This window comes from Mercenaria mercenaria, chromosome 10 (assembly GCF_021730395.1).
Source record: "Mercenaria mercenaria strain notata chromosome 10, MADL_Memer_1, whole genome shotgun sequence".
Lineage (NCBI taxonomy): Eukaryota > Metazoa > Mollusca > Bivalvia > Venerida > Veneridae > Mercenaria > Mercenaria mercenaria.
Window position 1 is genome coordinate 9725250 of NC_069370.1, and position 21831 is coordinate 9747080.

Sequence of the window (21831 nt, forward strand, 5' to 3'; positions counted from 1 at the left end):
GGCGTTCCCATAATACGTCCCGTTTTTCAAACGGGCGTATAAAAAGGGCCATACTTCTGTAAACATGTTAAATAAAGTAATGGAACCTGTGCAGTGCATGTCATTAATGGGTCCTGGGATACCAGAATCATACAAAAGAATGTAAAATATGTTTATGACAGGTATATAATACATATATTATAAACACAAAAACATGAACTCATTTGAATTCTTTATATTTTTATTTTACAAGGAATGATTTATAATAGTTGATATGTATTTAGTTTGTATAAAAATGTGTAAAAATACCGTAGTCCTTTAATTTGTACAAGAACGTTTCTAACGATGTATGACATATACAAAATGGAATGACTACACAAAAAATGCTACCAGTGTATAATACACATAAATCTGAATAGAATACAAAATCACTGACTAATGTTTACAATGTCACCGTTACTCTTAACTAAATATTTAGTTTCTAATTATAATTGTTTGGTGAAAGGCTACACTACTAAAGAAAGATTTAATAAGATGCTTCAAACTTGTCTAACATCAGCAAATATTTGGTGTCTTAAGTCATAACAAATATGTATATACTCAGCTGGATTTGTGAAGACAATGAGAAAGTCATCGAATATGCCATATGTACAGGCATCATTGATTGCATGTCATATGTAATGAGTAAGTCCTCTGATATGTAATTCATAATGTACAAATATATACAAGAAAAAAAATTAGACTGGAAAGAAATTTAGTGTACTAATGCCCAGTAATGTTGATTTCAACAAATCAGTTGTTCTTTACCGATTGTCTCTCTTGAGTAAGTTTTTAAAAAAAGAAGTTTTCTTTAAAATGTGAATACAAGGAGTAAAGATATTTCATTTCTAAATGAAATGTTTATGCAAACCATTACCCCCTATAGTTTTCTTAAATCTTAAACATATGCATGACTGTCTAACTTTCTACCAGTTGGGTAGCCTGGGACATAGCCACAAGGATGGACCAAACTGACCTGTAATTATTTCTGAAGACTACATAGTGACAGCTGCCTCCCTTTGCCAAAGTACTTCGAACAAACTTTATTTTTTATTTTATTTATGTTGGTCTCCAGGTATTATAAGAGAAACCAGATTAGAAATAAAATAACAGCAGCACACTGTGATAAAATACACATTAAAGCTGTGGAAGATTTCATTTAGCTTACATTTTGTTTTGTAATCTTGAATATCCAGCTTAGTTATTAGGCTTTTGTGAATGAAATGTTTTGTCTTAATTCCTGGCAAAAAATGAGAGCAGGCCAAAGATTATACACTTTACATCAGGTGTGAACAAATTACACAACTGATTGAATGAATGAAAATGTTGATGTCTACAAAATAAAATTGTCAGTAAAAATATCCAAATACATGTAAAAAGGAAATTCAGTAATACATTTTTAAGAAGTTATTTAAACAAATCTCCTGCAAGACTGCTTATACATGTATCTGACTTCTTGATTACACTTGTTAATATTGGTTTCGATATTGATTATTCTATACACTGTGACATAGGTCATGGCTGATATTCGTGGTGCCTTAATTTTCGTGGATTTTGTGGTCCAGTCTATCCATGAAATTAAATCCAAATAAACATGAAAATTTCCATTTCATTTTATCTTCAAGTGCCAAAATCCATACATTTATGTCCAATGAAATAAGGCACTTTGCCAAAACGACGAAAAATCTGTGCCCACGAAAGTGTTTTAACAACAAATGTAGACACTCTCCAAATGAATAATGAAAGAAACAACAAAGAAAATGCACAAAATCCGAGAGGCAATTCTTGTGCCCTTATTGAAATAATAATAATGATACCGTGAACTTAATTCATCTTTTGTGCCCTTTAAAAAATGGTTGTCTGTAAAAAAATTCATATTACTGCATTCAGTGCAGATTCTTTCACCTAAAAGTCATAATTTAGTATCTGTACTATTCAAGTGTATAATTGTTAGCACTGATCTAGTAAAAGTTTCAAATTACAACATGTACAATTCTTTGAAATCCTAGACTCAAGCTTGTAGATTGCAGGATGAAATGGAAAGGAGCTTTCACTTTATATTTGCTGAACAACAACATAATCATTTATCCTAAAGACTCAAAGTAAATTGTTATCTAGGTTCCACTATATCAAAAACACAGTTAAAACTGTATTTTTAAAGAATGGTTGAAAATATACAAAACACATAATAAGTATAGCTTTTCAAGAAAAAATGCTACCAGTTAAAGTTTCTCATTCAATGTGGGCGTAGATACAAGTTAACACCTTGAATAGAAGCAACAACCTGTTTCAAGTCGAGACCACAACAGGTGTCATAAATTTACCTCCCCTGGCAGCATCCAGTCTAGGCCGATACTGGTGGAAACAGTACCAGTTTAAGTATACCACCCAGAACTGAACACTGGTCCAGATATACAAACCAAACTAGCTCGTCTTTGGTTGCTAGCACTGAAGTCAAACCTGCTAACCTCTGACCCCAGCTTACTAGCGTTATTAAAATAATTCAGACAGTTCCTTAATTCCCCACCACTGAGTTTATAAGTTTGGAGAGTTACCATTGCTACTGCATAGCAACTAATAAAAAAACAAGAGCACCGCCTTGCGGGTGCTGACGCTCATCTGATTTTTTTTGTATAATAGAAATATTGTCCTACCCATGATTTTCTAAGTCTAAAAAGGGCCATCATTCTTGCAAAAAGCAGGATAGAGTTATGTTTCTTGATGTACAGTGTCCACTAATGATGGTGAAAAACTGTTGCAAGTTTTAAAGCAATAGCTTTGATAGTTTATGAGAAAAGTATACTTAAACATAATACTCAACCAAGAAAATGATTTTCTAAGTCCAAAAGGGGCAATAAATATTGCAAAAAGCAGGATGGAGTTATGTTGCTTGCTGTACAGGGTCAGCTTATGATAGTGAACAAGTGTTGCAAGTTTCAAAGCAATAGCTTTGATAGTTTAAGTGAAAAAGTTCACCTAAACATAAAACTTAACCAAGAAATCTGATATTTTCTAAGTCCAAAAGGGGCCATAAATCTTGCAAAAAGCAGAATGGAGTTATGTTTCTTGATGTACAGGGTCAGCTTATGATGGTGAACAAGTGTTGCAAGTTTTAAAGCAAAAGCTTTGATAGTTTAGGATAAAAGCTGACCTAAACATAAAACTTAACCAAGAAAACTGATTTTCTAAGTCCAAAAGGGGCAATAATTCTTGCAAAAAGCAAGATGGAGTTATGTTTCTTGATGTACATGGTCTGCTTATGATGGTAAACAAGTATTCCAAGTTTCAAAGCAATAGCTTTGATAGTTTAGGAGAAAAGTTGACCTAAACATAAAACTTAACCAAGAAATCTGATATTTTCTAAGTACAAAAGGGGCCATAAATCTTGCAAAAAGCAAGATGGAGTTATGTTTCTTGCTATACAGGGTCAGCTTATGATGGTGAACAAGTATTCCAAGTTTCAAAGCAATAGCTTTGATAGTTTAGGAGAAAAGCTGACCTAAACATAAAACTTAACCAGCCGACGCCGATGCCGACAACCGCTCAAGTGATGACAATAACTCATCATTTTTTTTCAAAAAAACAGATGAGCTAATAAACAATACATAAACTACTGACATGAAAAAAAAAGCTTTACACAGCTGAAACTGGGTTGATTTTTACAAAAAGAGTTCAAAATCCTCTTTTAGCCGAATGCTCATCCATTTATATGAGTTTAAAAATTTTCTCATTTAAATTGCACTTGTTGAGATAAAGTAGACAAAAAAATGTTTTCCCTGCCAGTTTCCTTGAGCTGTAGTGAAAAGTTTCTAACCATCTACAAGGTCTACATTTACAAACTGAAATGAGCAATACTATTAAAAGTCTGTTTCAACATTCAGAGCCCTTAAATACCAATTCAAACAGCTGAAAATTGCAAGCTTGACAAAGAAGTCTGTGAAGCAACAAAAATAAACCCATTCTGAGAGAATAATTCTTTTCACTGACTAATTACAGAGAGAATATTTGTTTGTTTTTGTGTAAGATGAAATTTTATTTCATCGAGTGAGCTTCAAAATAGTATTCTCATGAGTGACGAAGTTTAAATAAAATGAAATGTTATCAAATAAGGAAACAAGCCAAGGTGCAGCTTCTCAGAAGAAAGCCAATCCTAAAATGACTGTTAAAATGCAATTTTAAATACAGTTAAAAACTAGACATAACATAATGCTGTCTAAAGTTCAAAATGGAATGTCAACTTCGATTTAGCACTTCATTAAATCAATTAACACATATAGGTTAAGCAATTTGTCTGAGCTGAATTACTTCTATAGTGTCATGATTTCAGGATGTCCGACACAATAATCAATTTGTTATCTAATAACATTACACATATATAAAAATAAATGTACACACAATCATAAAATCACATATGAACACTTTCATTCTGTTTGTAAAACAGCCATAATTATGATACAAGATTAAAATTTGTAATGATTTATATGTACAAATGGCACAAAAACAAGAAAGTACCGTACACTGAAAATACTATCAGAGGTGGTCAGGTTGACAGACATAGACGGGGCATAATTGTCATTTAATTTCAACAAACATACTGGATCAAAACTTTTCTATTAAACTATTTATGGTATAGTGGCAGATATCCATAATTCATATTTTTCTTTCCCCCTTTTTGTCTCATTTAGTTGATAAAAAAAAAAAAAAATTTCAGCAGTTACTCAAAACATATGATACTACAGTTAAACATCTCTAAATATGGAGCTTTAAAAACAAAAATCCTAAGAGAACATTTTTCTTTGGCAGAATGTTACTTTTACTGAATAAAACCAAAGACTTCTTTTTACAAGATTCATCAGTATATTATTTTATATAAAACTAGTATGTGCACTGGTAATTATAGTGAATTTCAGCATCACAGAAAATATAACTAAAGACTACTGTGAAATCATTATTTGTGGGGAACTAATTTTCATGGATTTCGTGCTCGAGTCAATCCACAAAATTTAATACCAACGAAGTAAAATTCCCATTAATTTTATGTTCAAAAGCTGAAATCCACGAATTCATATCCCCACGAAGTTGCCGTTTTGACCAAAACCACGAAATTTCATGCCGATGAAATTAAATGATTTTACATTATGTAACTGTAATTCGCTTGAAGTGTCTGCACACAGTATTAAACTGTACAGTATTTTCTTGCCTTGTTAAACAACAGTTTCCAAAGACTAGCAGTACAATCTGCCTGTACTGTCTGCTAGTAGTTAAATTTGAGTCTATAATGTAAAACTTGCGCTATAATCAGCACTAAAACGACGATGGTGACAATAATTCCGCCCAATGCTGTACCCTTTGCGTAGGACCCGTATTTTGATGCCTGAATGTAGTTTTTCTTCTTGAAGAAATCCCGTGACATCTCTGAAAAAAAAAATCAAATGAACTTTAAGTTCATACATGGTAATGTCACAGGTGTAAATATCTTCACTAAAAGCAGAAATTTTCGTGATAGTTTAATTTTCGCTATATTCACAAGGCCTTACATCTCACGAAAATTAAGCCTAGCGTAAAATGTCCAAAGTCAGTATAATTCTAATTCACGTAGAATACCATTTTTACAATTTCGCGAATATTAAACCTCGTGAACATAGTCAAAATTTCAAATTCACAAAATTTTCTTGAGTGCAAGTAATGTAATTTAATCAATTACTGATGCAAATTCAGAATAAACAAATATAATTGTAATTAGAAAATATCAGAGTAATTGTAATGTAATCAATTACTGATACATGTATGTAATCAGCCCCAAGTCTGCGCTTAAGAATGACAAACTGCCTATTATAAAAGATACAAGTATATAATCACACAGAAACTGGCTATTGTCATTATGGATACATTACCTTAACATTAAAAAAAAGTTTATAATTACCAGCAAGAAGAATTGCAGCGATACCAAATATTGGGTTACAGAAGAGGGAGCAGAAAGCGAAGCCCCAGTTATCTTGCGCCCGCTGCATCTCATTGGGCGCTTCTGCTGTTACAGGAAGCACAAAGAACGACGCCTGTGATGGTGTGTACGTGGAAAGATAACTCTTGTAACTGGGGGTGATACTCGCCATACTGGCCTGCGATGTATAGTGGGACGGCCATTGGTGCATCTCAAATGCCGACTGGGAGTCAACTTCACTCCCATCCAGCTGAGATTTACTGTCATAGTACTGCATGGTTGCTCGTTAACCTGAAATATACAAAATAGAGGTTTACAGAGCATCAGAAAATCAAATTGTTTATGAATCAAATATTTTTATATCATATGATACTTAATTATCACATCTGTAGATAATTTTCAGTTGGACTTCGTTTGTGGGGGTATAATAAGTTTCAAAGCTAAATAATAGCTTTATGTTCTTGTATGCAAAACTTTAACCAGGATTTTCAAAGTCCAAAAGGGGGCATAATTTGACCAAAATGCATGTCAGAGTTATGGGACTTCAGCAATCACCTAGTTTTATAATCCCGTAGGCACATGTGAAGTTTCAATTCAATATCTGCCTTAGGTTTGGAGACCGTGAGTAACGTGCAAGTTAAACTCTAACCAGGATTTTCTAACCCTTAGAGAAATGCAATGTATAATCTGCAATGAAAAACAATGGTGTTTAAATGGTAAAGTGTTACTTTGATCATAATGATTTCATTCATTGTTTTTCCATTTTTTGAAAAAAATGCTGTTCTAATGGAGAAAAGGTCATTGTAATCAGTCCAGATAAATGGTTTTTAAATGATTTCTCTGAAGAAAAATGGTGCTTCAATGGGGTTTTAATGGAGTTTCAATGCTTTTTTTACCATTACATTTCGCTAAGGGAAATCCAAAAGAGGGCATAATTTGGTCAAAATACATGTCAGAGTTATGGGACCGGACCCAGTAAGGTTGGTAATTAACCTAGAAAAAGAATTAACTTGAGCTGTCACAGGAGTGACAAATTATAACCCCACAATATGGACCTTGACATTTGACCTAATGACCTCAAAATTAATAGAAGTCATCTGCTGGCCATGACCAACCTCCCTATCAACTTTCATGATCCTAGGCCCAAGTGTTCTCAAGTTATCATCCGAAAACCATTCAAGTGTTCCCGGTCCTCGTGACCTACTGACCTCAAAGTCGAATTTGACCTGTATTTTATGATGTTATACATGTGTAAAAGCCTAAGCATTAATACTCAAGTTATCATCCAGAAACGGTTTAACTGTTCCGGGACATTGTGACCTTGACCTTGGACCTACTGAACTCAAAATTGAACTTGACCTGTATTTTACGATGATACACAAGCTCACTCCTATTTACCCCCTAAACTTCGGGTTTTTTATGGGTGTATAATAAGTTTCAAAGCTATATGCCTGAAAACGATAGCTATGTACTTGCATGCAAAACTTAACAAGGTGTGATGCCGACACCAGAGTGAGTAGAATAGCTAGCCTATTCTTTGGATAGTCGAGCTAATAACTGGCACGATCTTTGTATGAATACTGAACTGTGAAAGGAAGTGGCTAAGGATCCAGTATTAAATATACATAAGTATGCACTATCATGTAAATTACCGGTGTATAAAGTTAATTGCTGGGAAAAGCTTTAGTTAGTTGTCATAAATTTGCTGTTATGTTTTTTGTAAATATTTTATTTATAAATAGCTTTCACTCAGGCTGGTTATTTTTTTTTTTTTTCAAATCTGAAGGGAAAAATTAATATAGCCCATTATAAACCCATAAAGGGAAAAATCAAAATCATTTGATTTTCATGATAACAGGAACCAATTTGCAACAAGAGTGCAAGAATGTCACAATATACGCCCGTCACAGCAAATTTCTTTACTCTAGCACCTGTATTTGCAAATGGAATTTTAATTTTGTGGTTGTTTAGTAATAACTAAGTGTTTTGTTTTTCTAAGTCCACAAAAAAACTCCTTACCAGGTAGAGATACCTTAAAATACACCTAAAATTGGAAAGTAACATCTATGTTGTACCACAGAAAAGTGGTCTTGGTTTTTCCCTACGGTCAATTATAAAAAAGTTACAATATAAGTTATTTATAGTAACAACTAAGGGAAGTTAATCTTAAAAAAAAAAAAAAAAAAAAAAATCAAAAAAAAAAATTGTAAGTCCTCACAAAAATCTTTACCAGGTAGAGACTGGTCAAAATACACTCAAAATTGGATGTAGCATGCATGTTGTACTACAGAAAAGTGGTCTCTCGATTTTTTCCTCGACTAGTAATGAAAAAAGTTACAATATAAGCTAATATTAAGTAACAACAAAGGGAATAATTCGAAGAAGGGAACTGCGCATGACACTTCGTCTCATGATGGTGTATTAATTGTGTCAAGTTACATCAAAATCTTCCATGCATGAAGAAGAAATGCTTCGGACAAAGTCATTCTTGTATCTGACTTTGGCCTCTAAGTGTGACTTGACCTTAGACCTAGGGAACTGGTTCTTGCGCATGACACTAGTCTCGTGGTGGTGAACATTTGTGCCAAGTTATATCAAATCCCTCTATGCTGAAGAAGAAATGCTCCGGACAAGTTTATCATTCTTGTATCATTTGACCTCTAAGTGTGACCTTGACCTTAGACCTAGAGACCTGGTTCTTGCGCATGACACTCCTGCCTCATGGTTGGTGAACATTTGTGCCAAGTTATATCAAAATCCTCTATGCATGAAGAAGAAATGCTCCGGACAAGTTTTCATTCTTGTATCCTTTGACCTCTAAGTGTGACCTTGACCTTAGACCTAGGATCTGTTCTTGCGCATGACACTCCTTCTCATGATGATGAACAATTGTGCAACTTTCATCAAAATCCCTCTATGCATGAAGAAGATATGGTCCGGACAAAGTCATTCTAGAATTTGACCTTTGACCTCTAAGTGTGACCTTGACCTTAGACCTAGGGACCTGGTTCTTGCGCATGACACTCCGTCTCATGATGGTGAACAACTGTGCCAAGTTTCATCAAAATCCCTTCATGCATGTAGAAGATATGCTCCGGACAAGGTCTGTGGACTCCGCCCGCCCGCAAGCCCCCAACCGCCCCCGCCAAGGCGTCCATAATACGTCCCGTTTTTCAAACGGGCGTATAAAAAACTAATGCCAATGTCCTAACGAACTTGACACTTGATGAGAAGTAAACACAGAGTGACAAAATTATCAGTCAATAACAGCTGTGACTAAGTTGTAAATTTGTAGCAACATGGGGATAACTGAAGTTGGAAAATTTATAAATGCTGACTTCTGTAAAATCATTTCCTATGCATATTATGGAACATTTCTTTAAATTCTTAGTGGAAAATCTGACCTACATTAAGGATAACATGGTGTAATAGCCATATTTCATATCTTGTAACTGGATGGTAATATTTAAATGAAATTTGGTCACTTTAAAGACATTCAAAATTAAACATGTTTCACCGAGAGATTTTTCAAATTTTATCATTTTGGGGGGAGATAATCGGTATAGAAGTTAACATTGATCCCTATGGGAAATATATAATTTCTTTATGAGAATCTGAACTTGAGTTTCGAGAAAATTTTGCGGTAGAAAGCTGCATTATATGATTTTGATACAGATATCAAGAAGAAATCTAAAATTCCCCGTAGGAAAAAGGAGAAAAATATTATTTTCTAGTTTTCAGGGGAGATAACACATGAAAAACCAAAATGATCAGGGGAGGTAATCTAAAAGAAATTTTTGAGAACTTCTGTCTATATATAACTTGTCAAAATGCACCAGATTTCTATCGTTTGACATTTTCAAAGCTTACATTATCAAGTTGTATGTACGCTTTAGGTGAAATTGAGGCCTATTACGGGTAGTCATCCTTAAAGGAAAATATAACAATTTTAGAGGAAGATACAGCTATTTTTGGGTTGAGGAAACAGCTAGACTATTCGACTGTAAAACATAGCAAAAAGAATCACTGAATTTTAACCGAGCTAGTCTGAGTAGTCATTTACACAAACAATAAAACAAATAATGTATGTGCAAAATCCATATCTGAAATATTTAAAAAACAGCAAGTTTATTATTTAAATTCTTCAGTCCCAAGAAAAACCACAAACTTGATAACTTTCGCTATACATTTGACAAAGTGCTAATTACTTTAATAAACAAGAAGCTGCGTTCAATAAACGCTTGATGCCCCCGGTGGCATCCTTGTCAATACAAAGCAAACTAAGTCCAAAACGAGGTCAAGGTCAAACTGAGGTCAGGTGATGTTTGAAGATGAGGAATGGTCACAGGTTACATCTGTATAAGTATCAACTCATTCTTGTAAGCGTTATTAATGCTAGACGAAACGGTCCCATTTGGTTAACCAAGAGATGGCCCATATAAAGCAACCTGAGTCCAAAATGAGGTCAAGGTCAAGGTCAAACTGAGGTCAGGTGATGTCTGAAGATGGGGAATGGTCACAGGTTACATCTGCATTAGTATCAAGTCATTCTAGTAAGGGGTATTGATGCTAGACGAAACGGTCCCATTTGGTTAACCAAGAGATGGCCCATATAAAGCAACCTAAGTCTAAAATGAGGTCAAGGTCAAACTGAGGTCAGGTGATGTCTGAAGATGGGAGAATGGTCACAGGTTACATCTGCATTAGTATCAAGTCATTCTAGTAAGGGGTATTGATGCTAGACGAAACGGTCCCATTTGGTTAACCTCGTACGGACGGATGAACAGACAGGACGATCACTATATGCCTCCCACATCAGTAGATGCCGGGGGCATAAAAATAATTCATCGAACTGGTCATCTTGTTTTTCTCCTGAGGAAAGAATTATAAATACTTCTGTGTCCTGTTACTAAAAATGCAATACATTTTAAACAAACAACAGAATAACTGAAAGCAAACTTCGAATCATCTTCTGGCTTTGATATAGAAATCCAGATAAATTATAGTCTCCTCTGTTAAAATACCATTCTCCTCAATATTCATAATCGATGACCGGTAATGTCTGGACCGCTAGACTCGGGGTCTGGTTACTGGACCCCAGCCCAACTGAAAATAATTAAAACAATCTGCCGTGTAGACAATTAAGCTATTATACTGTTTTTTTATTTCTGACATTTGCAGCCACAGTTTGACCGTCACAATATAAAACAAACTGTATCTGCTGGATTAGTTTAACTGCCGTGTGGATTATAAACCTCAGCCCAAACTGTTAGGTATTACAATTTCAAACTTCAAAAATACTGTTCAATCTAAAATCAATAACATGATCCTTATGTAAGTAGTACGGATTTGTTGTCTCATAGTCATACGGCATCCAAGTATTGAAGAAGTAATCTTATAAATTTTAGTCATATAAATGATTTCACGAAACTTTCTTTTAAGAATGGATTTCGGTTTTGTTTATGTAAAGTAAGGATTTCACATAATTTTAGAGTACAGTAAAGATGAAATTGCCTAGGCCTCAGCTATATCAAACACTTTACCTGTAATTTACCTCCTAATTTGCTTTTAGTTTCTAATAATGCAAACATGAATGTCATTTGTCTTCCATTGTTATATTTTGTATTCATACCAATATAACTCCGAGATGAAATTATAAAAATATGGCGGAAGTGAATCACTCTTTTCTCAGGTGAGAATCAAGGTATATTTACCTGTATCAACTTTTTAATTACGATCGTTTCATCAATTCTGTACAAATACTTAAAATAACCGTACGAAATCTTCAATCTTTACAGGGAAATTACATTGCTTTGATTTTATGTTGGAAGTTTCAAATTTGTAAACATGTTCGCCATTAATTTAGCTTTCAATGCGCATGCCTACAGGTGCGAAACATGTTTCATAGCTTAGTCAGAATTTCCGGTATTGAGTTACTTCCCTTAGATCATTTATGGCCAAAACGAACATGCAATATTTTTTCACGAAATTATTGTTTCTGTGATTACGAAATTAAACAATATCCATCAACCTGATTTTTTGCGGAACCTATGATTTCGAAAATGTATGAAATTTTACAAACTGGAAAATATCCCACCCTATCAAATTAATGATGAATTTAAAACTTGTTATAAGATATTTAGAAATATTTAATTAAATTCCTTAGGGGCTGAGTCTTTATCAATTTCTCGAAGTTTCTAAACCGTTTATAATTAATGAACATTTTCTAATGACAGAATTTGGTACAGTGCTTTAGGGTATAGCAGATTTTAGGGTATAGAGGATAGATTGATAAATTTTATATTTAGACTTGAATTATTGTATAAATCATATCATTCTTTTACTGGCATGCAAACAGACATTCTGACATACATTTTAAATATTTGTTTGTTGTGTTATTTTTCATTTGTCATCAAATGTAAAATAAAGCTATCCCCTATAGACTAAATCAGTGTATATGTAAAAAAATTTAGTTTAATCATATTTTATTTGCTCTATACATATTTACAATAACAGAACATATACACAGCATAAAGAAGTAAAGCAAAAAGGGTTGGGCAACAAGTTCTTGCAACATTAATGAATGCCCTCCCCTAACAAAAAACATATAAAAGTTGATCGGCTGACAATCATAACCTAAAGGAGCAAAATACAATGTAAATGAGCAACATTTATGTTTTGATTTTTTTAAAGACCTTGTAAGAAAGAAGAAAATAGCTCGGACAGATTGAAGAAGTTGATGCCAGTTTCCACAAGGATTAAAAACGAGTTTTAGAGTCACGAGGGATGTAATTAAGGACTATTAATGATACATATCCAATCACTATTCAAAACGATTAGTATGTTTTATGTAATTTTGAACTTCGATGAATAGTTCTTCATTTTCCTCTGGTAACAGCACATGTTTTCCTAATAACAAACAGTCCAAGTTCAAAGGATGAAAATGTCGTGTCAACTTAAATAGATTTATGCGTTGTTCGTTAAAAGTTGGACATTGAAAAAAGTAATGCTCAGCATCTTCGCATATGACATCACAGTGACATGTTGAATTTTCACGAAGGTGATTTAAGAAAAGGTCATTGTTTAAGTTACTGCAATTGTTTCTTATTCTTGCATGATATACTGAATAACGTCTTTCACCCACAAGATAATAAGAAGGAACCGGCGGTGGTTGAAACTTTTTCTTTAATCTACTTTTGAAAATACTTAGTGATGGTGAATTCCGAATTTCAAGTTCAAGATTGTTCCATAAGGAAATTGAAGATGGGATAAATGAATTTGAGTATATCTGGGTTCTCCTAGCAATGGTAATATAATCTTCACTATTACGTAGATTGTACGGTACATTTTCTGTAACAATGTTTGGAAAAATTCTATTTAAGTAATCTGGTAATAGATCATTGTGTCCTTTAAAAATTGTAATTAGTTTTTGAATTTTTCTCCTATCAGAAAGTGACACCCATCCTATTTCAACAAGAAGTTTATTGATAGAAACTGATTTGGTTAAACCTGTAACTATTCTTGCAGCTTCATACTGAAGTCTTTCTAGTGAAAGTTTTTCATATTCAGTGCAGCCATCCCAAACGACAGATGCATATTCTAAGATAGGTCTCATGTAAGATAAATAGATTTGGTTTAATGAAACTCTTTTTAACCTAAATTTAAGTGCCCTCATTGAACCAAGTACCTTAGAAGCTGATGCAATATTATTTATGTGTTCGTGCCATTTGCAATCCTGACTTAATGTTAACCCAAGGTGTTTATGATGTTGGACGTAATCTAATTTTATGTCAGTAAAGTATAATTCTGGTTTTCTAAAGGACCCTAAGGAAAAGAACATAACTGAACTAACCACTGTTTTGCCCACTCATTTATCTGCCTTAGATCGTTATTTAACGTAGTTTCAATATATTCAATGTTGCTTGAGTTAACAGCAAGGGAGCTGTCGTCAGCAAAAAGTCGCGTAACACTTAAAAGATTTTCTGCGATATCATTTACATAGATTAAGAAAAGTAAAGGGCCTAACACTGAGCCTTGCGGAACTCCAGCATTTATAGACTTTGATTGTGAGAAACTAGAATTGATAAAAACTTTTTGATTTCTTAATGATAAACACCAAGACCATAAGTTTCCTTCAATGCCATATTGTTTAGTTTTAAATAAAAGACCTTTGTGCCACACCCTGTCGAACGCTTTTGATATATCACAGAAGATCATGCAAGTTGGGATTTTATTATTTAGACCATATGTTACTTGGTTGTACATGTCTATAAGCTGATAAACTGTTGATCTGCCCACTAAGAATCCTGACTGATTATTATAAATTAGGTTGTTAAAGTGTAAGTAATTATATATATGTTTATATACAACACGTTCCATCACTTTACCCACGCAACTTATCAGAGAAATAGGTCTGTAATTCTAGGGTAAGTTTCTATCCCCTTTTTTAAAAAAAGTGGCATTACATTAGCAGATTTCCATATGTCTGGATATATACCTTCATTTAGGGATCTGCTAAATAATAAACATAAAGGTTTACACACTGATTTTGCTGTTTCCTTTAACATTTTATGACTTATTTCGTCTGGACCGTTGGCTTTATTTGTGTTTAGAGACTGTAAAATATCCGATATTTCTACTTCTGTTATAATAATATTTTCTATCAAATTATCGGTTTTCCTTACATTAGGAGGAAGGGTTGATTCTGAATCATCAATATTTGATATAGAAACAAAGTAATCATTTAAACAATTTGCTATTTCTAAATCTGAAAAGGCATACTTATCATTTTCACATTTTAAAGGCGGTATGCTTTCACATTTATCACTATTATTTTTTATCAACATTTTTACCATTTTCCAATATTGCCTCGGATTATTTGTATTGAGATCACAAATATTTGTTTCTAAATTGTTGAAAAATAATTCCTTTGCATGTTTCTTTAGGTTATTTACTTTGTTGCGAAGTTTTTTAAAAATGTTCCAATCAGATTCCTTTTTGAGTACGAATAGAGTTTGATTTTTGGCGGTCTCTCTTTCGCGAATAACGACGAATTTCACTGTCATACCAGGGCCGATCTTTTGGTCGAATTGTTACAAAAGTTGTAGGTATACATTGTTTAGCAAGCTCTAAAAAAGTCGAAGTAAACATTGAACTGGCATTGTGTAAGGAACCTAATGATAGAAAGGACCAGTCAGTATTGGATATAAGTTCATTTAGTTTATTGAAATCTGCACGCTTATAGTTCCAAACCCTACGTTTATATGGTATTGAACATTTTAGTGTCATTTCAATATGGACGTATGTTCCAAAATGATCACTAATATCATTAATAGTTGGATATACACCTGAATTGCAACTTATAATTTCACCCGAGAGTGCTATTGGATCAATAAGTGTAGACGAAGAGTTTGAGACGCGAGTAGGTTCTTTTATGATGTTGTACATATTATAAATCATCAATACATCCTTAAATTTATGATTACTGTCGTTTAATTGATCTTCATTGATGTCTCCTAATAATAATTTTTGTCGATATTTCAAATGCCTTTTCTAAACATAATTCTAATTTGTTCCAAAATTCTGCAGAACTATTTGGGGCACGATAAACTGTCCCTATTAAGTATTGACTACTCCTGTCCAATAATATAACCCAAGCTATTGTACCTGTTTTCCTCTGTTGTAGCTCATTTGCTGACATGCAACCTTTAATATTGTCAGTTTTCTCTAATGTAGCCCAAATGGTGGCTCACAAATATTTGTTTTACATTTCTTCTCCAATATAATACCACGTTTTCCCTGACAGCCATTTTTATTGTCATTTTTCTTTAATGCAACCGAAGCATCCACTGACAACCATTGATTGTGTCATTTTTTGTAATGCAATACAAGCATTGAATGTCACCCATTTATATTGTTGTTTTCATCTAAAGTAGTCCAAGCATTGGCTGGCAATCATTTTTATTGTCATTTTTCTCTTATATAGCACAAGCATTGGCTGACGGTCATGGGTAATCTATGGTAAGTTATCTGATATTATGTTGATTTTCCATCATTTTCCTAGTATAATCTTAAAGACACTGATTCTGGTATGCCTGGTATGTGGCCTATGGAGATTATAAGGTCTGCGTATTGGCGATAAGGGCCAATACACAAGTCAGGACCATTGGTAGACTTGCTTCTGTTTATCATAATAAGCTACTGTATAGCTACTGTGCAGTAAATAAATTGCAGGTGATATTTCTCACCTTTATAGCAAATCAGTTCTCACCTTTATAACGAGTTTAGAAAGCTTGATTAAATTAGGGCTAAATAAACAAAGTGATAAGATACAACAGTGTTTTATCATATTTTTAATAAAGTAAGTTTTTTAACAATTACATCTCATTATTGCTGTTTTTTATTATCAAAAATATAAAAAATGCATTCAGGCACATAGCTTTTAGAAGTAATAAATTATTGTGTATTTTGAACAATGATATATCTTTATTGCTGGATTTTATTATACATAAAAAAAGAAAGTTAACATTATTTAGACAACACAAGAGGAATTAAGCATTTTTAATATATAACTCCTTCTGTCTATATACCTTCTTTATCTATTAAAAATGCAACTGAACGCTTCTTTGATTTCTAATAAAATCCAGCAATTATCTTTTTTTTTCGTTTTTATTTTGTTGCTTTTGATAAAAAGATCATAATCATTGAATAAACAAACTTGTAATTTCTCTTATTAAGTTTTGAATAATTATTTTATAGTGAGAAATGCTTTGCTATAAGAGTTATAATTTAATTGGCCAGGTCATTACTCAACATGACTGAGCAATCAAAATTAGTATCTTATCAATTAAAATAATTTTGTGTATATGCTGAAAAAAGACTAAAAAAAACAACAGAATTTCAATCAATAAAATGCAAAACACAGGAAATAACCAATTTACCTGTAGGCAATAAAATTTATGATTCTCTCACAATAATTAGGCTACATGTCAAGTCTACAGGGGTTTTATGGACCCTTATCAGACTGGACCAGACAGGATCTTGTATATTGGGGATTAAAAAGTCTGGTATTTGGGGGGGGGGGGGGGGGGGGGGGTCACTTATATAGGAGATTTTCTTTGCCTGCTATCCATAGTGACTCGGGTAGATAATTTTCAAGTAAATTTAACCTAACAGATATTAATTTTGATGAAACATAAGCAATATAACCACCTGAATGTGCAGTATTATCTTTTCTGTATATTTCATTTCCTTGAATAGTTAACGACTCATCTGTAATAATATTGTTTAAATGAGTCTCAGTGAAACATAAGACATCAAAATCTAGTAAAAAGTCTTTAACAAAGTCTAATTTATGCCTAATACTTTTTATATTTTGATGGAAAATAGATAAACATTGATTTTGGTTGTTATCAGGCCCTGGGTTTAATTCAACATCTCTTGAAAGTAGAAGGAGATAGATAACAATCAACAGATATAGTTTGTTAACAAAGATAGCTTCGGAAATTAATACATGACATAAGAAACAATAACTTTTATGTTCATACATATCTAGACTTGGGATGAAGCTGCAATTAGTTCTTGAGACTATAAGAAAAAGTAATCAATATTCTAATAAACCAACAATCAAGTTAATAAATACTTTCAATACTTTAATAAATGTATGTATTGGTGGACTCATATATAGACGTTTATGTTTTTGTTCCCTCTTTGTTACAGTTATAAAAGGACCCTATTGCTGCTCTGTACGCATTTACATCATTACCCATGTAAATATACATGGACAATAATGCAAACACAGAACAGCAACAGAAGAACAACTAGACTTGTTCCGTCCAAGTGTCCAAGTGTAAACCGGCGTCATAATAGACAGATAGAAAAAGAAAACAGTAAAATCTAAAAGAAAACAGAAAAGGGAAGAATAGGTCTAAGTCTAATGCTGCTAACATGTTGCGCTTTAACAGCAACAGTTGGAAAATAATCGACGTGTTACATCAGATTTCTCATATCAATTTCTACGATCTGCATATCTTTAGAGAAAAAATATAAGGAAAAAAAAACACAAACAAACAAACAATCGAAAAAACACAATAAGCACCACCAGTTTAAGCTAATCAAAAAGGGAAATTAATCATTCAACAACTAATCAAATAATATTAAGGTTATTTCCCCTTGACCGATTGTAAACAATATGAAGTACACTTTTGCATGGATATCACGAGATTACCTTGCTATAATTGGTTATATGTACTAGGATTGTGTACATTGTATGGGATATTCCGGCCGTGAAGTATGAATAGCGGATTAACTTTACCAGTTTACATACAATTCTAAAAGTAAGAGTTTTATCAATATCAATTATTTGTCGTTCAACAGTTTTTCAAAGTGTAAGAATACTAGATAACCAAAATAGGGATCTAAACTAAAGTCTCAACAAAAGGAAAGAATACGTTACGATATACATTATATTAACATTTAGTACGTGTAATACATTTTTAGGTCTCAGCTGGATTTTAGATTGAAATGTTGACAGCTAGTTTTAATGGTACTTAAAGATTAAATTCCAGTTGATCATGACTGACAATCCATACTGAATAGTCACTTGAAAATAGTCATGAATTTAAATATTTAATTGTAACATGCAATATTGATATCAATGACAATGTTTCATTGTCAAACTCGGCTGTGACTCAAAATGTTTTGAGAACAGACTCCCAGGAATTCAGTCTTGGCGTGATCTCTGTCACCAAGATCGAGCCTGTCTTCATCATTTTTCAAAATCTGATATCAGATTATGTTTATATGAAGATGATATTCTTTTTTTTTTAATTTTCATACATAACTTATACAGGATGTTGCCGCTAAGTTATGGTAATATATCGGATCTCGTTTCGACGGGGATGAATGATGCATGTATGAGAACTCCCCGTATGTTTTGACAAAGTGTTGAACTAAATCATTTAAGATAGTTCATTAAAACTTCTCATGATTTTATGTAACATTCTACATTTATCAAAAATTAATGAAAAACCATGACTTTCTCCATACAGAAGTCTACGAGAACACGGTATTTATATTATACAATAAAAAATAAACGGACGTTTGTTCTATTCAGAATGTATCAATTTTTTTTCACAATAATATTTTGTACTGCTTTTTTTTCTTATGTTGTTGCTAGTCTAGGAATCGTATGGACGGACACAAATTAAAACAAAACTGTTTTTATAGGAATCGCCGTTATCTTCAAATCCATGTTTCAAGTTGCACATTGTTAATGCATGAACATATTAAGGTGAAGTATTATCGTTGCACTGTGGGACCTCCAAGTTGTTCCAGTCGCACGGAAGAAATGTCTTAATATCAAAACAAAATGTTAAAGCATACGGGTATTTGAAGAACATGCTAAAGGCAAGTAAAATGCGACAGGGTATTAAGCTGAATCTAGAGGCATTCTACATGTAGACATTAATGTAGCCGACTCGTTTAAATGTGACATGAACTAAAAGTAATAGAATATGACATCTGAAAATTGCGATTACATGTGTTAAATGTAGCCTGTTCACTATCCATATATTTTCAAACTTACGTATTGTATTAGCAGATGATTATATCAAAATACATAAATTTCTACAATGAAGGCAAAAGTTACTACACATATAGGTAAAAGAAACATATATACCATAGGTATCTTTTCTCTTGCGAACCTTTAAATATTTTGAGAAAACCCCTACTGTAAGTACGCAGTCCGCTGTCCGCAGTCCGCGTGGAAGTAAGTTGAAAATCTCTATTACTAGTAGTTACACTCTGTGCAATAATATTACACTTCAGCTTTGTATTAATAGACTATCTTATTGATTACAGATTTATCTATTTAGATATTTTTCTAACTTATGTCACTAGTAGTATTATCATTCATTAACTATCACAGATCACTATCTGGTCTCCTGATACATGGCCTTATAGACCATTGCTTTCTGGTAACCAAGGATTCTGGCTCATTTCATCAGTTGGGTCCTGTAACAGATAGTCTAGTTCTTCAATGGAACTTATTAAGCTGACAGAACCCTTCTCAGTCACTTTGTAAAAAATCCTTCCATCCATGGTCCAGTAGGAGTTTACTTTTTTTTCATTTCTCAGCTCACCCAGTCTTTGAACAATGTGCTGCCTTTTCCTGGTGAGATCTTCAGTGATGAAGACAGAAAAGGTATTAGACTAGCACCTTTTGAGATTTGATTTGTTTCTATACACAAGATCTTTTTGCTTCCAGCTTTTAAATTTACATATTATTTGGAAGTTGCCTTTATTATTTTCTTGCCAATAGTATGGCTTCTCTCTATATCAGTTTCAGAAATGGCAGGATTTACATTCATTTGATTACAAATGTCAACTATTATTTCATCAGTGGTAGGTGTTGAGCCATCAGGTTTAGAGTTTATTGGCACATTATGGAATCTGATGGTAGATCTTCTTCCATATTGCTCTAGATCATCATAAAAAAACGTCCGTGAATGAAAAGTATTTGATAGAAATTTTAAAAGCTGAATGTTTTTGAAAAGAGAATACATTATTATTCTGATTTATGGTAAAGAAATCTTGTAAAGTTTGTTAAGATGTGGATTTTAAACTAATAATGGAAAAAATGACCAAAACTACCCTGTACACCCTAAATCAGCTCATATGTAAACAATGGCTTGGAGAGAAAAAACACATGAATTTCTATGAAATGCTGAATGTTTTAAGAAGAATAGATGTTTTCTGCCTGATATACTGAAAAAAAAACTACTATTTTCATTTCTTTGAATTGGAATGCAGGAAAAATTAGTTAGCTATCCCCAAAGCACTGTATTGAAAATATTAAAGAGAAAGTATGGCAGCGCATCAACGTATTAACAGAACAGTAGGTCAGTGGAATCATGTTGCCCTATGTCGCTCACACAGCAACCGCAGGTCATTGTCACTTTGCCTGTTCCAATCTTTGCCCCTAGTCTCTAACCAGCAACCAGTGTACACAGTTTTAATCTTGTAAAATCTAGAATGTTTTATTGTTTGGTATATGATGTATAAATTTAATATGTAAAAACACCATCAATTTTAATCAGCGTCTACACACAATCATCAAAGTCATAAATCACCCTTCCCACTACGTTTTTACAAGAGATCTCTAATCTATAATCCTTGTTTTTTTTATGATCGGCACCTCCCGTGATACGATAAGAGGAGATAGCCGAACCATAACGATCTAAAAAAATATCCGATAGCGATCGATATTTAGCTAGACGGTCGAAGGGAGACAACAAGGTATAGCGTTGATCTCAATAAACAAGGAAAGATAATAGAATCGATTTTTGCCCAATTCTTCAGTATGCTCGAAGAAGAAGAAGAAATCAACAAAACCGAAATCCATTCTTAAAAGAAAGTTTCTTGCAATCATTTATATAACTTTTATAAGATTATTTCTTCAATACTCGGATGCCGTATGAGACAACAAATCCGTCTTTCGACATTTACACATATTTATGCATACAACAAAAAGATTCAATCAATAATGTCCTAAATCTTTTATTGACTCACTCAGTCTCATCAAACCGCAATGACCGCCCCTCATCTTTCTATCATTGTTCTGAACAACTTTAGTGTACAGCCTTCTCTGCTCCTTAAGATGTCGACACATTATCAATTTTTCGGCACATTTCCGTCACTAAGTCTTGGCGACATATTTTCGACACGTACCGACTTATTATGGAGACGTCCTGACACATTTCTGTATATGCCGACTGACGCATTACTGAGAATTTCATTTACCGTACATTACTGAGAACTACCGAGACCTTGCAGAGGCTTTGATTAACAAGAAATGACGGCATCCTTTACCG

The 21831-nt window shown here is 33.2% G+C and overlaps 2 protein-coding genes across 2 annotated transcripts in view; one reads left to right on the top strand and one right to left on the bottom strand.

Annotated features, from left to right (window-relative positions):
• Positions 1 to 202: 202 nt before the first annotated feature.
• LOC123559782 (uncharacterized) lies at positions 203 to 11840 on the bottom strand. The gene is made up of 3 exons (XM_045351883.2): positions 11674 to 11840; positions 5942 to 6250; positions 203 to 5433 (listed from the first exon to the last, which is right to left on the bottom strand). The coding sequence occupies exons 2-3, from the start codon at positions 6234 to 6236 to the stop codon at positions 5273 to 5275; spliced, it is 456 nt and encodes a 151-aa protein (XP_045207818.2). The 5' UTR covers positions 6237 to 6250; positions 11674 to 11840; the 3' UTR covers positions 203 to 5272.
• A 6323-nt stretch (positions 11841 to 18163) lies between these two features.
• Positions 18164 to 21831, top strand: part of LOC123559781 (uridine phosphorylase 1-like) — a 31293-nt gene continuing 27625 nt past the window's right edge. Inside the window, exon 1 of the mRNA XM_045351882.2 lies at positions 18164 to 18294. The gene's annotated coding sequence lies outside the window, so the exon portion shown is untranslated. The remainder of the gene's footprint in view (positions 18295 to 21831) is intronic.